This window comes from Maylandia zebra, linkage group LG15 (genome assembly GCF_041146795.1).
Source record: "Maylandia zebra isolate NMK-2024a linkage group LG15, Mzebra_GT3a, whole genome shotgun sequence".
NCBI lineage: Eukaryota > Metazoa > Chordata > Actinopteri > Cichliformes > Cichlidae > Maylandia > Maylandia zebra.
This window is the reverse complement of record NC_135181.1, coordinates 24463190-24484697: the sequence shown is the minus strand read 5'-3', so window position 1 is coordinate 24484697 and position 21508 is coordinate 24463190. Positions and strand designations below refer to the sequence as shown.

Below are 21508 nucleotides of genomic sequence, written 5' to 3'. Positions count from 1 at the left end.
ACTTTTTGGAAAAAAAACAAACATGATCTGTAGAGATGTCTTGAATTCTGGGTAATCCTGATACTTCTTGCAATTTTATAAACTATTGATTAAAAATAAAAATAGCTGACCAATTAGTTGATATTGAAGATAATGATTATCAGCCATAATCTCTCCTTTATCTAAAAACAAACAAAAAAACCCAGGATAAGATCATTCATTTATTTTCTCAGTGTAATTCCACTTATCTCAAGAATTTCCTCGAGGCACATCATATCTAACAAGAGCTGACCTGCAGCTTTTGGAATGTGATGACTTAAACTGGGAAAAAATATTATCCAACCTCACTCTTTTATGACTGTTAAATCACCCAAGAGGTTGTTATTTTTGTGTCTTCACATTCTTCACTCCTCATGACCAGACAGAGAGATTTTCCTCCCCTCAAGGAGAATTCTGCTGCTAATGACAGTTTGTGTTTTAACTGCAGAAAGCTACTCACCGACTCAGATGGGCTTGCACCGGTCAGGGGGGCGTAAGCCACCCGGTACTGCTGAACCTGGCCCGTGGCTGGCTCCCAGCGCACATTCAGGGTGTTGGGGGTGGGATTGTACACCTTGATATTCCTGGGTGGCATGCGTGGAACTGCAAACGGGAGAGAGGTGAAGAGAACGTGAAGTTAAGAACAAGGGAGAGGTGTTAGTTTTCCTCACTTAGCAACACAAAATCAAAACTAAGGGCTTGTTCCAAGTACATCTTACTTTATTGCCTAAAACTAACGGGACAACTAATGGATTTAGAAGAGATTACATTCCTTGAAATGTGAGTGTCAGTAAGTGAAGAGCGGAACAGAACAGGGAGGATTGGATCCTTGGTTTAAGTTTAGAGTTAAAAAGCAATGAACTTTTTCAAAACATTCTTCAAGCAGCTCAGAAATGCAGTGAACTTCAAATTATTGTATTCTGTTAGAAGTGCAAATGAAACACACTCATCTATATTCACTTCTTTTCAACAGGCAGATGTTATAGTTTGGGCTTTGGTCTCTGAGTTTCATCTTTATGTTTCTTGTAGTTTTTTTTTTATGTCGCAGGTACGTCAGCATCTTTCCTTTTCCATTGTCTCAAGTGGCTTTAAAACCCAGTTGGAACTTTTTACTCTTATTTTGCAAACTGAAACTAATAAGCAGAAACCTCTAGTCCCAGCCCCCTCAATACTGCCTTTTTCTGTTGTAGGTAGGTGTGAAGGGGAAAATCACACTACGCTGTGCAGAAATGTACTTTATGCCTTTACTTAAATGTAAGTAGTTAATCTGGATTTTTGTTTTTGTGAATTTCTGTGTATGTAAACAGCAACAGATTTGTAATTTCCTCCATATTTATCAAAAACAGGCTGCATGTAATGCCCAACTTGATTCCGTTTAACTGCAAACTGATAGCACACTGATGCCTGATGCAGATGTCCGCTCCTCCATGAGTCTGTTTCTGCCAGAGGTTTTTTCTTCCCACTGTTGCCTCATAGGCAGTCATCCGATTGTTGGGCTTTCTCTCTATTATTGCAGGGTGTTTACCTTACAATGTAAAGCACTCTTAGGTGACTGTTGCTGTGATTTAGTACTATGTAAATAAAACTGAACTGAACCAATGAGGTTGAAGTGGTTGAACAAAGTGGTTGAAGACCTGGTGCCTGCCTTTGAAGCAACCGCTTCAAAGGCAACGAGCTCATAGTTCATTGTACACAATCACAATAATTTTGGTCGGGCTGTGGTCTCCAACCAACTTTAGCATTAGCAAACTGAAAAATGATCAGTTGAAGTCAAAGTTACGTTTAAAGTGTTTTCCGACTAGAAACTGAAACCCTTCATTGGGCTTTCAGACCTGCTGGTTTATGGCTAACTTTAGCGGTTAGTCTGTTTGTGTTATTGTGTGACTGTGGTGTTCTAACTAAACTAAAATAAACATGTCACAAAGGGCTGTAAGACTATAACTTATGTGGTGAAATGCTCTGAAGCGTAGCCTTTACATAATCAAACAAGATAATAACAATTGGATCGTTTAAGTTATTTGAATCATTTCTAAATTCTGTTAATCGCGTTTTAATTTGTGTTTATTTTTAGAATGTGATTTACTTTGTTGGTAAAACTGGTTCAATACAACAAAAAATGTCTTTTATGAAGAAAGAATCTGTAATCCAAGAATTAATATCATTGTGAAACTACGGGATTGAAATGATATGCTGAGTGCAGCACAAATCTGCAGGACAGTCAGTTTACAATGTCTATGTGTAGAGAGAGAAGTAGCACAGATTTGGATTTATGCAAAAGCCTCTTTTAAACCAAACCAGATGTGTGTATCCCCCGGTATCTTGAGCTCTAGCCAGTAAAAGGAAAACTACTTAAACCCCCGCGGAGCCATCATTTTGCGTTTCTACCTTTAAAAGCCGGAGAGCAGTCAAATGCTGGAAGTGGAAGCTAAATTGGCTAGTCATTCATATGTAAATTAGGTTGTTACCTGGGAATTCTGGAGGGAGGGGAGTGGGGGTGTGTGGATGAGGGGGTGGGGGAGCTGCTAAAAGCTGTGAACTTCCCTTTTGTGTTTCATCTTGATGCATTCTCAGGCTCATATTCTCTGATAGTGACTCACTCTGAGGTCCGATGTGTCACTGCTGCTGCTGTGATAGAGAGGTGGTGTCATGTTTCAACACGCAGATGCTACTGGTTCGCTTATTGCAGCAGCCAGCACGTCTGTATAAAGTGCTTGATATGTAAATGATCGGAGGACTTAAACAACCCTTCCAAACTGTCACATTTTTAGTCCTTGCTGTCTCATATTTCAGCTTTAACAAACAAAAAAAGTCCAACCGGGTATTTGTGGATCGGTTTCTGGGAATCCAACCCGTAAAACAAAAGGAGCGTTGCCTACCTGAACCTGAGTCACCAACTTCTGCCTGCCATAACCAGTATGTGTGTGTGACAGCTAACCATAATAACCCAACCGCGGAGGGATGGTAAGGGAAAAATATTCCAAGATTTCAACACGACACCATTTCTAAGCAATGAAACGGCGAATGAAACACCATGTACACCGAAAATTAGACAAGGGTTGTGCAAACACCCCCCCACCTAAAACTATCCTGACAGGACAGAAAATATTCAGTTCCAGTTTGGCTGCTGGACCCGTCTGTGGAATTGTTTCCATGCCTCACTCCAGTGGCATCACATGTCAAAACCCCAGGATGCATTTCTGCTGACAGAGCGTGGCATGCCGTGTGGGCAGAAACAAACCCAAGGAACCCAACAGGACATCAAACCACAGAGATGCAGACAAACCAGCAGTTCTGCAAATGCTTGGAGGACTGAGTCTGGGAGGACAGATTCTTCAAACGGTAGTTTTAGAGTTGTTTTCTTCATTGCTATCATTCACTTTCTTCAGCTTCTCTTATGTTCCATCCAATCCTCCAGAGGTAGGAGGTGTGTGTGTGTGGGGGGTGGGGGTCTGATTTAAAGGTTCTGGCAAATTCTGCAGATTGCAGTACCTTTTCCACGAAGGTTTACCTGGAAGATAGGGTTTCTCTATAAAGTTAATGTATCTGGTGTCAAACTTTAAAAAGAAGCTGTAATTTGTGTGAGTTGAGGGGGTTCATGTTCACTGCAGGCCAGCAAACACACTAAACCTGTGTCTTGGTTGCATTAGAGTGGAGACATAATAAGATGATGATATTATCCTTTATTTATCTCAGCAAAGGCATGAATGTTCTGTTTCTACTTAAGGTTTACTGACAACTCTCCATTAAAACCACGACCTCTGGCCTTTGTTTGCTGCTGGTGATAGATTTAATCTTGTTCAAGTGAAGCTCAGACTTCATCGCTTGTGCAGATTCTCAACAGGTCAAAGTTGCACCTTCAAAGCTCGACTCATTCGCTTCTGACCTGTGGCTCAGATCAGTTTTCTGCGATCAATTTACAAACCAACATTCGCTGATGCTGACATTTTTAAGCAACTTTTTTTCCTCTTCAAGGAAGAGCGTTTCTTTATCCAGACCATTGAGATACCGACAGCAGTTATAAAGTGCCCATACTGTGCTCATTTACAGCCTCATAATTTTTAGTATTTAGTTACAAAAATGTGCAGCAGCACCTGTTTAAAATCATTCTGGAACATTTATATTTTCTCTCGTCTCTTCCAGGCCGCCCCGAAAAGTTCTAAAGCCTGCTCTGACTGACGTGTCTGTCAAATAGCAACATCTGGAGCTGCAGCACTGCCACTTTGAATGACATCTGTTCTGTTTCTTAGTAGTGTGTAATGTTTACTGCAGATAATTCAAAAATCTGATCACAGGCAGGGCGGCAGTGCACCTGTAAATGCTCTCGTTCTGACAACTTACGTGTCTTTCCCTTGTCTGACTGGCGGAGACCTTCTCCTTCGGGGTAAACTGGGACCACGGTCACAGTGTAGGGAGTGTCTGATAGCAGGTTCCTTAGGATGGTGTTGGTGGTGCCGCCGGACACCTGCTCCTGTTCGTACACAGAAACACAGCTGTCAGTCAAAAGAAAGCAGAAGTGGCGGATCTGAGGAGGATCATTCTGGCACTGATTCTGCAGTAATCATCCACAGAAACAGGAAAATTAGACTTTGGTGAAAAACTAGCTGGACCCCTTGTACAGAACATGCAGAGTGATGAGAAACATGACACTGGTTGAATCAGAAACAGCATTAAAAGCAAATGCCGAAGTGTAGGTGGGCTACAAGGCAGCTTGCAGATTTGGGCAAGTTAAAGCAGATTAAATAATTCCTGATATGCAGAAAAAGGCATCTGATGAGCTGATGTGAATCTGCTTTGCCTGTCTGAGCTAATGTCCAGTTTTCCTTTGTGACACATGACAGGACAGGAAGTCAGTGTGATCTCTAACCATGTCCTCGGCGCCTCCGGACGCGGGCACGTAGAAGATGCGGTACTGCCGGACGTTGCCCTCCGCCGGTTCCCAGCGCACCTTCAGGGAGCTGGTGGTGGGATCAGTGACCTGGAGGTTCTTCACTCCACCCAGAGCCTCTGTGAGCACAACATGGTGGTTACATTTCAGACCAGTTTCCTCGAGTGTCAAATGTCACAGAGAAGCAACATCTGCTGAGTTTCATATACCTCTTTAGCTAAACCTCCTGCAACTGCCATGTTGGTTCTTGATATATTAAAGCTGAGTGTTCTCCTCTGGCCAGTATATCTACTCTTACAGAGTAGTTTTGGTTTGGGATGTTTGTCTTCTCTACACTAAACTTCTGGTGTTCAAAGCACCCAAAAAATCTAAAAATTACACTTGAAAGAGTCTTTTTTTTTTTTCAGAAATCATTATCCAGTTATTTAAAAAAAATCTAAAACGTATCTGTGAAAGGTTTTATAAAGGAACTACTTTCTTTCTTTCATCTTTATCCACCTCCCAAAAAGGTGTGCAGCCAGCTTACATTACAGCGCACCTTTAAGGTTTGCATCCTGTCATGACCATAAGGCTCTTTTTATGGATAGATTCATAATTTCTACTGCAAAATATAGTTGGTGAGTGTAGTTTTGTGGAAAAAAGTAACTCCTGTATCAAGTCTGTGGATTTTTGAGTCGCAGCCTCGTGAATCCCAGAAAGAGAATTTGATGCACTCACTGGTCTTCCCGTTCTCCGATGCTCGTTTTCCCTCCGTGTCGGGGTAAATGGGAACCAGTGTCACTTTGTACTCAGTATCTGGACGCAGCTCTCTCAGCACTGTGTTGGTCGTAATCCCAGACACCTGAGTCTGTGAAGGGAAAATTAATAAGCAAATATCAGCCACGGATGGGTGACTTTAATGGAATTTATTTATCTCACTAGCTGGAGGTGAGAAAATGATCTTACTAAACACTGTCCAGGATTATATTATATAATGTGCTTTAACTTAGTCATTTAAAGTCAGTCAGGGATTCTCACCTGGGACTGAAGCAGCTTTTAAGAGAGATTTCCCGCAAACCAGCCACAGACGTTGGCACCTTTGGAAAGTTTGCAGTCCGTGGCTCCAAGCAAGAAACTTACACAAGGCACTTATATTTTTAGGTGCTTTGGACCACAATTCTCAAAATTATACTGTTTTTACTTCGTTTTTGTTTTCAACCAATGTCCATCATTTACTGCCATAAATTTCTAAATACCAAAGAACCCCCACTCTCATGAAATCCAGAATGAATATGGCCATACGGAGCTGCTCCAGCCAAAAAACTCTTTGCATGGGGTAAACATTTTTCTTTAAACAATCTTCATGTTGTTATTTATTTATTTTATAGATTTAGTTCCACATTGAGACTTCCGTGAGCTATTTCACGACAGCTGCCGTTTGGAATTTCTGTGACGGTGAAACCAGAAACTAAAGGACATTCAGTGTCTCCTCATGGTTGACTGCTTCTGAATGGTGCAGGGAGTCCCTGACAAAAACAAAGGAGCGATCTGTGTTATTCTGAAGTATAACTTCATCATCTCAGATTTTGAATCGAGGCAAGGATTAAGCCTTCTGCTCTTGTCTGTGTTTGGCTGTTTCAGCTGTAACTCAGCTTCCTGGTCATCTCACTAACAGATGTTTGGGGCCAGTCATTGTCTCCATTTCTGGTTTTAGACACTTCTTCTTCACATGGGTGCCTTTGAACATTTTTATTAGTCAGGTTTCTTTCTTATTTTTATCCTCTTTGGCCACCTCACTCCGAGATGTAGAGGTCAGCACAGCTGGATTAACAGGAAGTGAACAGGCTCCCTGATGATCAGCTCTTCTCTGTCTCCACTTACTCATTTGTTTAAATTTTCCCAGAACTCTTGAAATCAGCTCACACGTAGCGTGAGAATGAAACTAGCATCATTTATTCTAATACTGTAAAAAATAAAAACCCCAAACAGAAACACGCACTTCGACGGTTTTACGGGTTTGGATAAACTAACTTGAACTGTTTGCTCACGTCAGCTCGTCGCAGTCTTTCATTCTCTGCTAATGTTCTAGGCATCAACTCGCAAACAAAGACGCTATAAAACTATAGAAGAATTAAGTGATTAGCGGCACATAAAATATCCTGTGGCGTTTTAATTTGTGCTCCCAGTGAGAATTCTGATTGTGTTTTCTGTGTCATGAAAGGAAGATGCTATAAGGCTTTGATGCACTCGTGTGCTCCCGAGAAAAGTCTGAACTCAGCTGAATTTAGTCAAATTTGATTCATCTTTCATCATAACAGGTTTGACATTTATAACAGAAATAATTGAAAAACCCGCAGCTGCTAACATTTATGAAAACCGGACCTGCCTTCTTTGATAGGATTATGAGGTCAGTAAAAGCTTACCACGCTCTCCTGTCCTCCAGCGGCGGGGACGTAGATGATCTGGTACTGTCTGACGTCGCCCTCAGCTGGGTCCCAGCGGACCCTCAGTGAGTTGACGGTGGGGTCGGTCACCTGGAGATTCTTCACTCCGCCCAGAGCCTCTGAAACAGACGGGACACATCACAGCCTGACACGATGCGGGCGGGTGGAGTTCACCTCATCAGGACAGACCAGATGTTCCAAAGCCGGGGAGGCTGTCAGTCACAGAGGAGTCTTCTTTCCTTCCTGTGCCTGTCTAAACTTTCTGGTATTCCATAAAGAAACCCTATTAAACTGTTTTTTAGACATTAAAGAATTCCTCCAATAAAAAAAAAGTTTAAATAACTGCTGCAAATAACCCTTAGCGTTTGTTTTATCCTGCAGGGTGCTCCAGATGGATGCGTTTGCCACATCAGGAGTGTCCAGATGTGTCAGACTCAGGGAGGTTGCCTAAACTTTCTGGCATTCATTTGCAAGCCACAAGCGTTCATATAAACAGGGACTATTTTCTTGCTGTCTGGCTGAAAACATCAGACCTTTAAGGTGGTTTTTCTCATGATTTGACTGCAAACCTTACATTGCTGGCAGGTTTTCCACACAGCTGGTAAAAATGATGGTTTAAAAAAAGGACATTATTGGAAAGAACACTTAAATAAAAGCACTTTTAGTTGGTGGTGTGTGCTATGAGTCAGCTTACTCTTCATGACTCTGGCTGTAAGTGTCAGATGGTTCTGGTAATGCAGGACAGATAGAAATCGAAGGAAGTACCTCAAGCTTATCTGTAAAGACTTTCTGCTAGAAAGCATCAATCAAGTTTTCTATTGTTTTTAAAGAGCAAAAAGAGCAAAAACAGCTTCAATCTCACGGTGAGGCCAACACCATTTATGTGTGGTCAAAACATCAACCTCTAGTGATACAACAAGAAAAGATTTTTAACAGAAGACAAAATAAACTTCTGAGAAATGCAGAAGATGATGATCGCATATTTGACAAAACTGTCATCTGTCTTCACTGGCTGTGATTCATTTGGTCTTACTGTGTAGTGAAAAGTGTGGTAAACCCACAAAAACAGAGGAAAAACTCATATATGATGATGGGAAACCCAGTGTGTCAGTCCAAAGACACGACACAGGCGATGTAGTGGAGATGTTACTTATGGAGAGATGGGCAGCAGTAGCATATTGTTTTACTTTTCATTCATTTTCTGTTTTTTTCTGTCTCTGTAAAAATGACCTCCCCAGTGTCTGTGAGTGTTTCCGTCATATGCTGCGCTGTAATAAAAAAAAAGTTCAAATACAGACAAAGATCCCGTAAATAAATAAGTCTTGCAAACAATAGCACGAAAAGAATCAATTTTATAGATGCAATAAAACACGCGTTCTTTGGAGAGGGCTCTCGAACGCACCATCAGGGACAGATTATCAAAGCAGTCCAAACTAATAACTGCATAACCGCTGCTGGATGGTGAATATGAAAACATGTGGGATCGCTGGGGAAATACTCAGAAAGGGCGGGGCCTAAGTGGAAATGGCTAATAAAAAAAACTGCCTTTTGATTCTCATGCCATCAACGGTTGCCCAGGTGGACAGGCCAAAACCTTCCTACGGTGCAATAAACGTCTGTAAGTGTGTTTTATGTTGATGTAGTGGTTCCATGTTGGTGCAAAGAAATGTCATGTGATTTCCTCTGCAATCGAATTTCCCCACATCTGTCTAAAACGACAGAAATCCTGAAACGTCTATAAAAATTGGATGTAGTGACATCACCCATTGGTTGTGAAGTCCTGTTCAGAAGCCTCGAGGTCATCATTTCCTCCAGGTCTGACTGTGACGTGCTCACTGCCTGCAAACACTGCTAACACTGAGGATTTAAAATGCCAGGACTAAAACCTTCAGGTAATGCCATCTTTTACACACTCTGTGGTTTAAGAAAATCCCACTGTTCCTTTTTGGTCCTGTCTGTCTGTCTGTCTGAAACAAGATTTGGTCATCTGACTCTTTGGAGCAACGCACACATGCCTCCAGGAATCTAAAAAATGCTGCTCCCCTTTGTGAAAACCCTGAGTGATCCACTCACTTGTCTTTCCCTTCTCCTCCTGCCTTATGCCCTCCACGTCTGGGTAGACTGGAACGACCGCCACCTTGTACGCGGTGTCAGGGTCCAGGTTCCTCAGGATGGTGGTGGTGGTGCCACCAGACACCTCCTCCTGTTCAACAAAGTGCCAAAGCCTTCATTAGCAGATTACCTGATTACTATTACTTTTACTGGGTATTTGAACCAAGATAAGACCCTGAAATTGGTCCATAAAACAGTTTGTTTGTTTTGTACCATGCGTTCTTCTCCTCCTGGTTGGGGCGTGTAGAAGACCTTGTAGGTCCGGACGTTGCCCACTGCTGGATCCCAGCGCACTGTCAAAGTGTTGATGGTTGGGTCGATCACCTTCAAGTTCTTTACTCCACCCAAAGGATCTGAGAAGGAGGAAAAGGCACTTAGCGCTTACATGGTATCTAAAATATCCCTGAATATTTCCTACCTGCATCCAGCCCTAGGGACTCAAATATTTTTAGATTTAAACTTGAATTGTCTTTAGATTATTCCCAACATCAAATCAAGTTCATGCTTGATTCTTGAAAGAAGCTGAGCAAGAAAAACGCTGTTTAACTCTGAGAACTGTGATTTCTATAAAGGGTCATTAGGACTCCAGCTATGCCTGATTTAAATTTGCTGGATTGTACCTTCAGTGTGGCCTCCTTTTCCATCTCTAGACACTGGTGCCATTCATAAATCACTGCCTGACTCTGATGTCCAGGTTCACTGCTGTCGTTGAGAGCATTACAAAGACCCAGAAACCTAACAGCAGCCTTTCAGGCCACAGCGTCCAAGCCTGAAGTCGGTGCATACGCTCAAGATTTAGCATTAGTCGTTTCTGAACATTCCCCTTCCATTAAATTCAGGTGAATGCTGCCATGAAGGGAAAATCAGGTTAATGTAAATGCAATGACTGCTGCTTTTTAATGGTGGAATTTAACACAGGCTATGTCGGTGATAAATCTGATATAAGTCTGTGATTTGTATGTGATATATGTGTGTGATATATCGGGTTTAGTCTTCAACGCTGGCACAAAAAGAAAATGCCCACTTGGGTTTAACAGCCTGACTAAGCTGCCATTATTTTAGTGTTTCCATTTAGCCTTGGATGTTAAAGAAACTTTGTTAACCATCTGAAGTATTTTCATTATTTAGGATGATTTCAAGTAAACTGCTGGCTTTCCCACAAAAACCATCTGACAGAAATCTTCAGTTTTATATTTATGTCTCTGTTTTTCTCTCGTCACTTCATATTTTAACATTTCAGAGTTTCCAACTGTAATCAGACATCTTCATTAGGTCTTGGGTCCATGTAGATGTAGCAGCTCATTATTTTTCCAAATAAGACAAAAAAACCGAGTAAAATTACTTCAAACCACAAGTTTTAGCTGTAAATCAGTCAGCAGGACTCACTTGTCTTCCCATTTTCGGACATGGGCTTTCCCTCCATCTCGGGGTAGACGGGCACCACGGTGACAGTGTACTCTGTGTTTGGATCCAGGTTCTTGAGCACCGTGCTGGTGGCGGTTCCAGGAACCGAGTCCTGAGTTGGGGGGAGGAAGAAACGACTTTGAACTGGATGAACTCCTTGATCTGGAGAACAAATGAGTGCTTTGGCAGCCGCAGACAGATTCTCAGAATGAGCAATGTCACCGTTTAATGTTTTCTTGGACGCAGCTTCACTCAGTATCAGGAACAGTTAAGACTCGGAGATAAAGATGGATTTCTGCACAGGGCTACCACTTTAAAGGCTGTCCTGGGACAGGATGGAGCTTCAGATAGAAAAAATGAGAGCAAGTCTTCCTTTGCATGCACTCCTTCAGGCCTCTGCTGCACTTTCAAAATTCTACTACTTCTTTGTCCATTTAATCTAATTTTCCTAAAATGTGCCAACACGCTGAGATAATGAAATAAAACAAATCAAATCATCTTATTTTACGACATCTTCTGACATAACCTTTGGGGTAATGAAACTAAACAAGATATCACCACAACTTCACAGAAAATAGTCAAACTTTCTCCTGACTCAATAGATCTCATTTCTCTGTCAAATGTTTTCCATTATTTGCAAGAAAACATCTTTTTTTTTTTAAAAAGGCAACAACATCATCTGGTGGTTTTCATCTTTTGATATCGTGATCTTACAACTTTTCCCAAGACAAGAACGCTCTGGTGTGTAACTGCCTTGGAAACGACCTCACGCCGCTGACTCGACGCCACAGTGAGAGCCAAAAGGGAAAAATAAGATCTGCTCACATGGCTACCTGATCTCCCCTTAAAGACGAGACTCCTAACTTTGATTCATCAGAGGTCCAATTTTACACACACAGGAGCACTTTGCACTGGCTTTTTGCCCACAAGGATTTTTAAAGTAATTAAAGTAAGAAGAAACTTCCACATCCTTACCACATCCTGCTCTCCTCCAGCTGTGGGCACCCAGATTACGATGTACTCGCGCACATTCCCCTCCGGTGGCAGCCAGCGAACGTTCAAGGTGCTGGTGGTGGGATCGGTCACCTGCAGGTTCCTCACAAAGCCCAGTGGCTCTGAACAGAAGTACAGCCAGAACAGGAAGTCAGTCAGTGCCTGGATCTGAGTGACATATCTTTAGTGTAGTCAGAGGTTAAGTGGTTTCTGGTGATAAGTTTCAAATCTTTAAATAGGGAACTTTGTGAAGCTGTACAAACGTTTGAAAGAGGAAATCCTGCAGTATGCCCTCAGTCTGCACCTCTGACCCTGGAGTAACGACACTCGATGGAAAAGTCTACAAAGTACGTTTAATGTTACGAATGATATGCCGCAAGTACTGTCCTTAAAAATGTTGCATGTGAATCACTGATCGCTATGGTAGATCTACCATCACTATTCTAACCTGTGAAGATGGCAGACTGCCTTCAGATTTTCCCGTCAGTGACAGAAAATATTCCGTTAACGTGATGTCTAGTCTGGACTGGCTTGAAGGCCGGGATCAGCATTGGCCCGGCTCTCTGCTCTCTGAACCCATTATTTCCAGTGGTTTGTACCTTGCTTCGTCATTTTTCACTGCTTTTTTAAGCTTTCATTGCTATTCACTGTGACAAACACCCACATGGCCAATGCAAACGAGGCATCCCGCCAGGTGAGGGAGGCAAAATGGAAAAAAATGGGATATTCTGTGTCTTTGAATTTGCTTTGGCCAGGATGAATGCCCAACTGGAAACAGGTCTCTATTTAACATGTTATAAGATAATACATAGCTCAGGTCGGCTATGTGTTCCTCTGAAAACGTTGTAATCTGCTAAAAATGTTCCTTATTGATGTATTGTGGCAAAGAGCAGTAAGCCAAAACCGAGCCAGTTTTCCTCCTCAGTCAACTTTTAGTTCAGTCAGACTCTGTTTAATTGTTTCTTTAAGGCTCGGGTGTTTTTTAATGTCCTTCTGAGCACATTTCTAAACATACTATGGGTGTCACGTGACCTCAAGCCTCGATACTCACTTGTCTTGCCAGTCTCAGACAGGCTTGGTCCGTCTCCCTCGGCGTAGACGGGGACCACGGTGACGGTGTAGCGGGTGTCCGGCAGCAGTTTATTCATGATGAATGTGGTGGTACTCTCAGACACGGTCTCCTACGAAAAGATGCATCAGATTTATCCTGAAACTAAATCCCAGAGAGTCCATATGTTTGACCTCAACAAGGTCAAAACACAAATAAAAGTCTTCCTGAGAAAGTGTCTGAGTCTCATGAAAATAGTAAATTGGCTTACCTTAATGCCTAACATGGGAATTTTTAAAAGCTGAAATATTTCTTGTGTTTTAAAAAGAAAATCCCTTTTTTGTTTTTAAAGCAGAAGAATCTTCTGAAACAACCTGTGGATCATCACAAGGCCTTTTCTACAGTGGTCCAGTTTTTATTCCGCTTTCAGGAGTGGTTTGAAAAACATCTAAACACTAGACATATTTCTACGTTCCTCAAGTTTTTTATTTATTGCATTTTCTGAAATGTTGCTTTAGTTTCCTTGTTGTTGTTGTTTTCAAGGCCACCGTAGACCAGCAGAAACAAATAACACCTTTAACACCTGTTCCTCTGGTAAATATTTCTTCCCGCTATTTACAGTTTATTTGACATTTTGTGTGCGCAGCATTTTGGTTTGTGAGACGAAACCACGCGAGCAGCAGTCAGATTCTTTTGGTCGAGCAGTTTGAAATTCCTTTGCAAAACTAACGTTGACGTGCTAATTGAGGGGTGAAGGTTGTGCAATCGACAACGATAAATGAGCCGCTTCTGAGGAGACAAACCCGAGTGGCCAAATCATCTGTCGGCTGCGTTCGCAGCTGTTATTTAGTGCTGATGGCACTGCAGAAATATAAAACCCACAAACATGTCATACAACAATGCGAGCTTCACGTTGCCAGAAAGGATTTAGACGGTTTTGTGTGGCAACTGCATGACGGGATTATCCTGTCAAAAAGCATGACATTACCAAATCTCTGCTGAGAGCTTTGATCGTTTTGTCTTTTTTAAACTTCTGTTGAGCATCTTGGATTTTTTTTTTTTTTAGTGCCGTTTCCTGGAAAATTTATCAGACTTTTTTATTACAAGCTTTAAAAGAGTTTTACCAAACTCCCTCCAGCATTTTGTCGAGTGTAAAAACACCTCAGGGGCAGAAAAAAGGTCTGTCAGTATCGCGTGATGACAGCTTGTCAAAGAGCAATGATGCTGTCAGCAAAAGGAAAAGAAAAGAGTGAACACGCCGAGTAGGACTCAGATGTTTAATAAGCTAATGCCAATCTAAAAACTGCTCATTTCAGAATCTGCACCGACTGACATTAAACCTCAGGCAAAGAGATGAAGCCCAGGAGGAAGTGCTAAAAACTGCAGTTCCTCTAACGGCCACTTGAGGCTGGCTCCAAAACCGAGTCATTTCCCATAGAGTCCCATGTTTAAACTTCCAGCTTTACAGCAGAAATAAACATGTTTACAGCCTGCTGCAAAACTGATTATAGTCTCTGTAGATAGTCTCCCTTTTCATAAAAACTGCACAAGGGAGCTTTTTAAAAAATGACTTAACTATAATTTGAATACTGTTTAAGACTTAAAGTTAGAGCTGTCGCTCCTCTGACTGACAGGCCACTGCATTTTTCACACCAAAAGTTTGTTTACTCTGATACAAATCAGCTGAATAGTTTGCAAATGTGTAGCTTTTAGCCATAATTTGGTTTCTTTTCACACACCAAAATCTCCAAGTGATCCAACATGTGTCGCTACAAATTGCATGATTTGTAAGCGGTGGTTGATCTGGGCCAACTACTGGAGGGTTCAGAAGGTGACAGGGTCTCAGAGCAGTTGTGGTTCAAACCCTGGTGCGATTATTGTGTGCACATCTGCACAAGGGAACCGCACCAAGGAGCAAAACCAACCAGAGTTTGACTCAAACAAACTTTTTATTTTCTGAGTTCACATAGCTGCTAAGATCCCAGTGAGTACATTTTGTTATAAGTATGAGGGTCCATGTGCCTGCTTGTGTCTTTTCGACTGTGCAGACTTGCAGTAGTTTACATTACAACGCATGAACTATGCACATTGGATGTACAAATTTTATGACTTGCAGACCATCCGAGGTGTCTGTGCTTCAGTTTTGGTGAATTAATTTAAAGTATTTCACTCGTCTGTTACTGTGGATGCAGATTAATAACAAAGCTGATGACTGTTTTTTCCTCCTGTGTATCTCCCTCTAGGATTAATAACATTTTTCTGATTTCTGAACTTGTCCTGCTAACGCAGCTGATCATGACTGTGATTGGCCAATTCAGTTGGGTTGTTTCCTTTCATGCATTTCTTTTCAAATCGAGTGGAAGAGACTGGATCATCTCATCTCCACCACCAACTGTGTTTGACACAACCCCCAGAACGATCAGGGCACACCATGTCAAAAAAATGATAATCCACAAACAGTGAATCACATTGCGTGGCTACATCCATTTACAGCCTTCTGCAGTCTTTAGAACAAATCAGTTATCAGCATTTATCTGATAAATTCTATGAAGAGAGCACTTACTTTAATCTCCAGGCCTCCATCCACAGGAACGTAGATGATATTATATCCCTGAACGTTGCCATCAGCAGGATCCCAGGTCACAGTGAGGGTGGTGATGGTCGGGTTGGTCACACTAATGCCACGTACTCCGCTCAATGGCACTGAGGGCGCAAATGTGATGAGCGATTAAATGACAATGAGTTTTTACATAGGGTTCATTTTAAAAATCTTCTACAGTGACCTACATGTCTTTCCATCCTCAGACTGGCGTTTGCCTTCCCTGGCAGGGTAAACGGGTAACACTGACACCGTGTATGGAGTATCGGGCATCAGGTTCCTGAGGATGATGTTTGTGGTGCTCGCAGGAACTTGTTCCTGTTTGGCAAAATTAGGAAATAAAATGTTGCTTAAATGCTTCAGGCTCATAATTGGTTGTTTCCTGGAGAAAGGAAGCGGTACGGCGTGCATGGAGCCTCACCATCTGCTCTTCCCCACCGGCTTTGGGTACATAGAAGACCTTGTAGAGACGAACAGCTCCGTCAGCAGCATCCCAGTTCACATTCAGAGAGGTCATCGTGGGGTCAGACACCCTCAGGTTCTTTACTCCTCCCAGAGGTCCTAAACAATAAGTGATTTTAGATTTAGACCACGTGAAGAGCCTGAATTAATGATTCCAATCTGTCGTGTTTCCATCATGATTTCATTTTGTTTTTCACAATAAGAAAAGACGAGGGGAACAAGGCTATTCCTCGATCTATAAAGTGAAGGTGTTATTCATTTGTGCTGGTGGTTTTTGTGTTGTTTCTTCTTTTTTACGATATCCTTTCTTTAATGAGCACAACTGACATCTGCTGTTTAGTGTCTCCATGTCTCAAAACAACCTCCCAGCAGACTAAGCACAGGGCAGAGAGGACACTCGTGGGTTCTCTGCAAAAACTGGTAAATCTGTTATTTCAGGTCATCTGATATTTCAGTTCTTGTTGTGTTTGTAATCATTTTCAGGGCTCAGGAAGGAATTCTGTTTGAGCCAAAGGGTTTCCCCTAGAAATATGACCCCATAAAAAAGGAGATTTGGAAGCACGTGTAATCTGATTGGTCCAAATATAACTTTATGTTATGTTTGTTACATATGAATGGAGCACAGGGCCATAAAAATGCACTGATAGGATATCAGCAATATAAATATCATCTGTGAGAATTATGCTGCCAAAAAACAGACAAAAACACAAATCAGGTTACAGCGCCTCCTGATAAAACTGCACCCGTCCCCGAAATGGTTTGAAATTGATGTGGTGTATCAGTGAAGATGGACTCTGTGTAAAAAGGTCCCGACAGGGTCGTAAATTCTTTGTAGTTGTACGGATACCAAGAAATATCCCCAGAGGTGTTTTTGGGGGGTGCGGGGGGTTCAAACTTACTTGTCTTTCCATTTTCAGACATCCTCTTTCCATCTCCTGCAGCATAAACCGGCACCAGGGTCACAGTGTAGAGAGTGTCGGGCTGCAGGCCTCGCAGGGTGGTGGTGGTTGTGCCCGCTGACACAGTTTCCTAAGTTTAGTAAGAAAATACACAAATTAGCTGCTCTGATGCAAACATATAGTCAGAAATAACATCAAGCTTAGGGTAAATCCTCCTCGCCAGCTGTGAAACACAGTAATTTATCTCTAGTTGCTGCATGTAACGGGGGCAAGAGTCAATTTTTTTTATACAATATGTATTAGATTTCTTTATATAAGTTTAAAATGGGTGTTTAAAGACCTAAAAGTTTCAGACATGATCAGGCAAATTGGTGAGTAATTCAAAGTCACGGCTGACAGGAAGCTGAGGATGGTCCTACCATGCTCTCATCTCCTCCAGCAGCAGGAGCATAGATGACTCTGTACTCCTTCACTCGGCCCTCGGCGGGCTCCCAGCGCACATTCAGGGTGGTCATGGTTGGGTTCAGCACCTGCAGGTTCCTGACTCCGCCCAGAGGCTCTGCAGGAACACAAACACAGGTGAAACAGGGCGAGCTTTCTCTTTTCTGTCCTCCATCTTTTCCTGGAGGATTGCGATCAAAAGCCTCAGCTAGCTCCTTTCAAAGCCAAAGAGGAGTCACTCTACGTCAAGAACAGTTGAAACAGGGTAGTTGTTGCATTATGCACAAAACAAGCTGCTTAAAGATGTCACTTGCAATAAATTAAATCACGCTTTTCTTAATTTTTCAGGGGATTAAAAAAAAAAGTGACACCTCATAATGATTTTTTGATCTTTCTATCGCAAAACTTCATATGATGATGTTTTTAAAAATATGTTTGATTAAGATTTTCTTCTAGATATGGTTTCTTTTACTGTGGCACATGCGCTTTTGTTTAGCCAAAGGCCAGAGATAGCAGGAGTCTGTACATTTCCCTGCTAAGTAAGGTAAGACAGACTCATCGGCTTGACTACATAACCCCAAAAGACCAATTCTGAGCCAAGAAAATGCTATTTTTTCTTTTTTGTTTAATAAAAAATTCTGTACAACTGAAAGCAACTTGTATTCATGCAGGACGCAGATTTCACTATAGCAGATATTTAATGTGAAACTTTGTCTCTGGATGTGAGTCTTACTGGTTTTTCCTTCTTCGGAGATATCTTTGCTGATGCCGGTGGCATACACCGCTGCGACGCTGACGGAGTACGGCGTGTCAGGCTCCAGCTTCTGCAGGATGACGCTCGTCTTCTTCCCTCCAACCTGCGTCTGTTCACAGGAAACACGTCGGCAGTGAGACTTGTGTTCACATCGGAGAAACACAGTAGTTTATCGGAGCTTAGTGACAGGTGGCTGACTCATGAAGAAGAACGCCACAGATGGCAAACACAAATGAGAGAAACATTTGCTGCCAGCTGTCAAATAAAAAGTCTTTTTGTTTTTAATGTTTGTTATATGTTTTAATGTTTTGACTGGTCATGGCAGGTGGATTCTTCCCACTGTCACCAAGTGCTTGGCTCAAAGGGGATTGTTTGATTATTGGGATATTCGTTGTATTATTGTAGAGTCACTGCCTTGAAGTATAAGGCACTTTGAGGTGACTATTTGTTGTGATTTGGCGCTATATAAACAAAACTGAATTGAACTGAATTCAGCTTTTGTGGATTGAAATGATATTTTACTGTCATGAAATTCAAATGACTGGATAATTTGATAAGACGTTATAGGTGGATAAATGCAAACACCAGGCCATTTTAGCCCACTACTGAGTGGTTGCCAGGTAACATGATGAGCATTTAGAGGGAGCATTTGGGAAATGTTGTAGAAAACACCTGCATTGATTGCAACAAAATGGGAGCATTTCCAGGAAGTGACAGACGTGACGGTGATGTAGCCGCTCGTTGTTTAAAGGAGTTCAACGTGTTCCTGCCTGGTCACAGACACAGTATGTCGAAGTATAGAGCAAACACACTGAAAACTCATTTGTCCCAGCTGACTCTGATCTTTTAAATGACTCGCTATGTTTTTAATGTTGCTGGGGGGGGGTTCTGGACTTTGACAGCTATTTACTTGATGTCTGTGTGATTTCTGCTGACTACATAACAAATTAACTCTCAGAGATAATAAGGAAATCCCAGTTATTTGCTCCTTAATAGTTCTGATTACTATTTTCGTGTCTCTGAGACAGAAAGACGAGTGCATGCCAATGTGTGCTCCTGTATTTCTGCCCCTTAAAAGCCACAAGTTGGCTCCACACAGTTGGAGTGGATGGATTTATATGTATATTTCTTTGAGTTGTGTTGGGTTACTGCATTCGATGTTCCTCTGCAGGAACATGGATCACATGAAAATTGGGGAACAATGTGCCGTGAAAGACAATTTACTGTTTACTGTTTGCAGCTGGTCTGGTTCAGATATTTGAAGAGTAATGAAAAGCTGCACACCTCCACCTCCTTATCAGCTTGTCTGTGTCCTGCCTTCGTGTGGAAAACTACCACAGCATGAATCACATCACAGCCACTTATGAAACGATGGGAAACAGACGATTATTGACTGACTTATTTATTAAATCAACATGAGTTTGTTTGCCTGCGCTGTAAACAAACACCAGCTGATCTTCTGTGGCGAGTGTTTGATGTCATCTGCAGTTACCGCCACTGACCACAGGTGTCGCCACACCGGCTAAAATGTTTCAGCCTCTAAATGCGCGATCATTTATCCGGATCTCGAATCATCAGCCCTCTAAAAATTCAAGCAAAGCCCTTAAGTGTGCAGCGGCTCCCAGCGGGGCATGTTTTGGAGAGGCATCCACTGGTTATTAGGAGAATGTCAGCAGAGTATTTACATCATTTAGACTTCTTTCTCTGAGAGATTTGAAATCTAGTAGACTGAGAAATCCTGAGCAAACAACTCTGCAGTCCATCACACAGTGGATGCAGCGCTGTAAACACATCCACAGAGGGCATAAACAGTTTGTGGTAGCTAAGGGATAAATTACTGGAGGTATCACATCCCATTTACGTCAGTATTTTAGGTATTTGGATGTTTTATTTTATTCTGGGAAACATACAGAAGGTGAGTATCTTGTTTAGAGACAGTGGAGTGTGTTAATAAAACAATCAGTGACTCCTGTGGGTACTGTACTTGGGACATTTTTTTTTAACCAGATAATTATTTAAATATGAGGTAACTTCACTGCTCATCTTCTAATGCAGCACTCAGTAAATGAGCCAAATATTCATCTAAAGTCTCAGAAATAAGATGACACAGGAATCATTTGTCTGAGCTTTTTTGTGAAATATGCCACAGAAAGTTTTTTATGTGTGCTTTTTCTAAAATTTTGGCTTGTCCAACAAAGGATGACTTGCAGCTTGGCAAAGAAACTAGAAGGTTAATCCTGTGTTTTCAGTGTTATGAAGGCGGTGCCATGGCAACATGCTTCAGATGTAACTTGCTCCGAGCCAGGTTATGATTGAGATAAGAGATCAACGGTTATGAAATGCACCAGTGGCTGCAGTTTGAAAACTGCTTTCTGTAATAATTAATATATGTTTGAATTCTTTTTGTATTGAATTATTATTTAATTAATTACACATGTAAACACAAATTTAATGGAATAACAGCTGTAATCTGTCAAATTCTCTTTAAACTGCACAATATGAAAATTTGATCTAGTCCAACCAGCAGACCTGTCTATGCTTGTGATTGGTCACATATTGTAGTGCCACCACCTTTCATGTAAACTCTGATGAATGGACTGATGAATGATGGGTTGACTTAACGAGTCCCTTTGTCTGATGTTTTAGCCTGATATTAGATTAAGTGGATTAAGCCTGAGAAGGAAAAGATATCCTTGATTTCTCTGCAGATTTCTTTATTGGATTAACCTTCTAGTTCTAGTAATGTGGAGTTGTGGCTCTTGTGACATTAGGGAGTTTTGAATTGATAATTTTATTCTGCTTTTGACTGGTCTAGCGTTGGCCTCCGTGTCCCATTTTATTTTGAAGGTGAGATTTCTCTGGCGTATTGGTTTAATTTGACTTCCTGCCTTCCGTTGTGCTCGTCTGGCACTCCCTGATTGATTTCACCTGCCTTTAATTGTTTCCTCATGTGTTCTGCCCTCTATCTGCATTTTTGTCCCTTTTTTTGTATTTTGCATGTGTAAAGGGCAGTTGGATCATCCCATTGCTTATCACTGTTCAGACTTCAGTCTGCAGACCTTCAGAGTTTTCACCCCAGTATAAAGCTGACCTATTTTCTCTACTATACATATGAAAAACAGCAGCCTTAGCCCAGAACTGGACTGATGAAGAAGCCCCGTTTTTTCACCCAGTTCCCAAACTTGAGAGGAAACCCTGAGCTCATCCATAAAACAAACAAGCGTCTCATCTGGTATCACATGACTGATGCTAAGAACAACAAGGCCGCACGACACCAGATGCTCTCGGTCCTCTGGCGCACACATCTGATGCAGCGAGTGGATCGGAGCTCCGTTAGACGGATTTGCAGCGCTGACATCATGCCTCGGCCGTGACACGTTGTTTGGGGGAACACTGTCATAACATCTCAGAGACAGCGACCCCCCTCTAGATTCTTCTCATACTGCTCGCAGCTTCTTTTCATCTTGTTT

The 21508-nt window shown here is 41.9% G+C and overlaps 1 protein-coding gene across 4 annotated transcripts in view; it reads right to left on the bottom strand.

Moving 5' to 3' along the window:
- col12a1b (collagen, type XII, alpha 1b) overlaps window positions 1–21508 on the bottom strand; it is a 149264-nt gene that overhangs the window by 57867 nt on the left and 69889 nt on the right. For all 4 annotated transcript variants that reach the window (XM_024799003.2, XM_024799001.2, XM_076874176.1 and 1 more), the window contains 16 exons: window positions 18018–18147; window positions 17263–17402; window positions 16844–16973; window positions 15904–16043; window positions 15671–15800; window positions 15447–15586; window positions 12887–13016; window positions 11818–11957; window positions 10825–10954; window positions 9652–9791; window positions 9400–9529; window positions 7306–7445; window positions 5621–5750; window positions 4883–5022; window positions 4357–4486; window positions 479–621 (listed from right to left, as the gene is read on the bottom strand). In XM_024799003.2, the coding sequence (XP_024654771.2) occupies window positions 479–621; window positions 4357–4486; window positions 4883–5022; window positions 5621–5750; window positions 7306–7445; window positions 9400–9529; window positions 9652–9791; window positions 10825–10954; window positions 11818–11957; window positions 12887–13016; window positions 15447–15586; window positions 15671–15800; window positions 15904–16043; window positions 16844–16973; window positions 17263–17402; window positions 18018–18147 (2163 nt within the window). The remainder of the gene's footprint in view (window positions 1–478; window positions 622–4356; window positions 4487–4882; window positions 5023–5620; window positions 5751–7305; window positions 7446–9399; window positions 9530–9651; window positions 9792–10824; window positions 10955–11817; window positions 11958–12886; window positions 13017–15446; window positions 15587–15670; window positions 15801–15903; window positions 16044–16843; window positions 16974–17262; window positions 17403–18017; window positions 18148–21508) is intronic.